The 1,685-nt window shown below is 49.5% G+C and overlaps 1 protein-coding gene across 1 annotated transcript in view; it reads right to left on the bottom strand.

Moving 5' to 3' along the window:
- Positions 1 to 1,405: 1,405 nt before the first annotated feature.
- ADRB3 (adrenoceptor beta 3) overlaps positions 1,406 to 1,685 on the bottom strand; it is a 2,377-nt gene continuing 2,097 nt past the window's right edge. The window contains exon 2 of the mRNA XM_077769545.1: positions 1,406 to 1,544. Coding sequence (XP_077625671.1) covers positions 1,523 to 1,544 — 22 coding nt within the window. The 3' untranslated portion in view covers positions 1,406 to 1,522. The remainder of the gene's footprint in view (positions 1,545 to 1,685) is intronic.

Here is a 1,685-nt window from a genome sequence, read left to right as displayed (position 1 = left end):
CAAGGACCAGGTCAAATTCACAGGGAACACCCATATGTGGAAATCTACTGGGCTTATCCTGAGGGCTGATCAAAATTGTATAACTCCGGAGCCCCCGAACCTAGCTTGTGCATCGTAAGCCGCTGCCGCACAGCACGTGAAACATTTGCTGATTTCCTGGCCCTCCTGTAAATCAGCTTGGGCAGTGGTCTCTGCTTACGGAGTTTAAGTAAGAACCCACAAAATGATTGAGTGATCCCCAAAGGCATTTTCTTTCCATAGGAAACTGCTGATAAGGTTCACAAGAATTGGAACAATGAAACAACCTTATCAACTGGCTCAAACTTGCGACTCCAGTTTTATTTCAAGAGGATAACATTGATTTCTGCAGCCCAGGAAAGGTAGGGGTTATGGAAAGGAAGGGAAGCATCAGAATATATTTATAGCCAAAGACATTTGCACAGCACAGACAATGCTCTGTGCCTCCAGACACACATACACGTACAACACTAGACAAAATTGGTTCCTGATAGCAATGGGATCTTAGGAATTCACTGCTGGCTTGTAGCGCGGAGCTGGCGTACAGCCATAGGCCCTGCTCCTGAGCACAGCGAATCCCATCCACCTCTGAGCACTACACTCAAGTCTTTAGGTAGCGTGGCTTTGCTACCCACTTGCAACTGGGTTCCGTGAATTTTGGAAAGGTGGAAAATTTGGAAAGGTGGAAAAAAGACAGGAGTGTCAAAGGCTTAAGCTCACTCCCTTTCACCCAATCAGACTTTTCATTTTTTGTTTCATGAGGATTAGGAAGAAAGGGGCAAGGACTAGTTCTAGTTTACTGCATCTGTGAAAACCCAGCTCTAAGAAAGGAATAAGTGGATTGTGGGGGTGGCAGGGGATGGAGAAAAGAAGGCAATGGATGAACTGCATTCAGTAATATTTATTAATTTGATGTTAAAAGGAAAAGAAGGGATCTGTTCTAATAGCTCACCCTCCTATGAATCCCGGAGCCACCCAGCCGCCCAAAATACCCCTGAAGTCCTTCTGGCACTGCTGTGAGGTAGATCAGAGCTGTCTTGTGTCCGAAGTGGGGGAGGCCGGTGCTTAGAGATCCGTGGTGATGGGGTCAGGGACAAAACCCCAAAGCTGCACCTTTGCTAGCTTCCTGCTCCCGGCCTCGGCCACGGAGCGTGGGGAGCACTGAGTGGTCCATCGGGTCTAGGCAGCGCAAGGGCTAGAAGGAGGAGTGATGTCTCTGCCCTAAGCACACAGCACAGAAGTGAGCAAGGTGACAGGTGTCCCGTCAAGGCTAGTCCTGTGGCTCCAGGGGCCAGCTGATCACAGGCCGCTGGATTCCAGCTGCTGAGGTAGTGGTGAAGTTCAGGGCTTAGAAAACGTCTCTCAGAAAGACAGAGGNCAAGGCCAAGTCATCAGGTGGAGGTCAGAGATTTCCAGCTGGGAAACTCCACCGGGCTCATTCTAAACAGAGGCCACAGTTTCCAAAAGTTCTGGATCAACAGAGTTGCTTCTTGTCGTTCGGGACCTAAGGAATTCCCCAGGAAACCCTGAAAAAGGGAGATAACATATCTTGGGGTGAGGGACACAGGGTGGGAGCAGAAGAAGCCCTGGAGAGGGCAGGGATAAAAGTCAGGGACCCTGGAAAGGATACGTATGTAATCACACGAGAAGGCATCCGGGCTCCACAG

Source organism: Crocuta crocuta, unplaced genomic scaffold (genome assembly GCF_008692635.1).
Source record: "Crocuta crocuta isolate KB4526 unplaced genomic scaffold, BGI_CrCroc_1.0 scaffold698, whole genome shotgun sequence".
NCBI lineage: Eukaryota > Metazoa > Chordata > Mammalia > Carnivora > Hyaenidae > Crocuta > Crocuta crocuta.
Note: the sequence above shows the minus strand (reverse complement) of the source record. Positions and strands in the feature narration are given on the sequence as shown.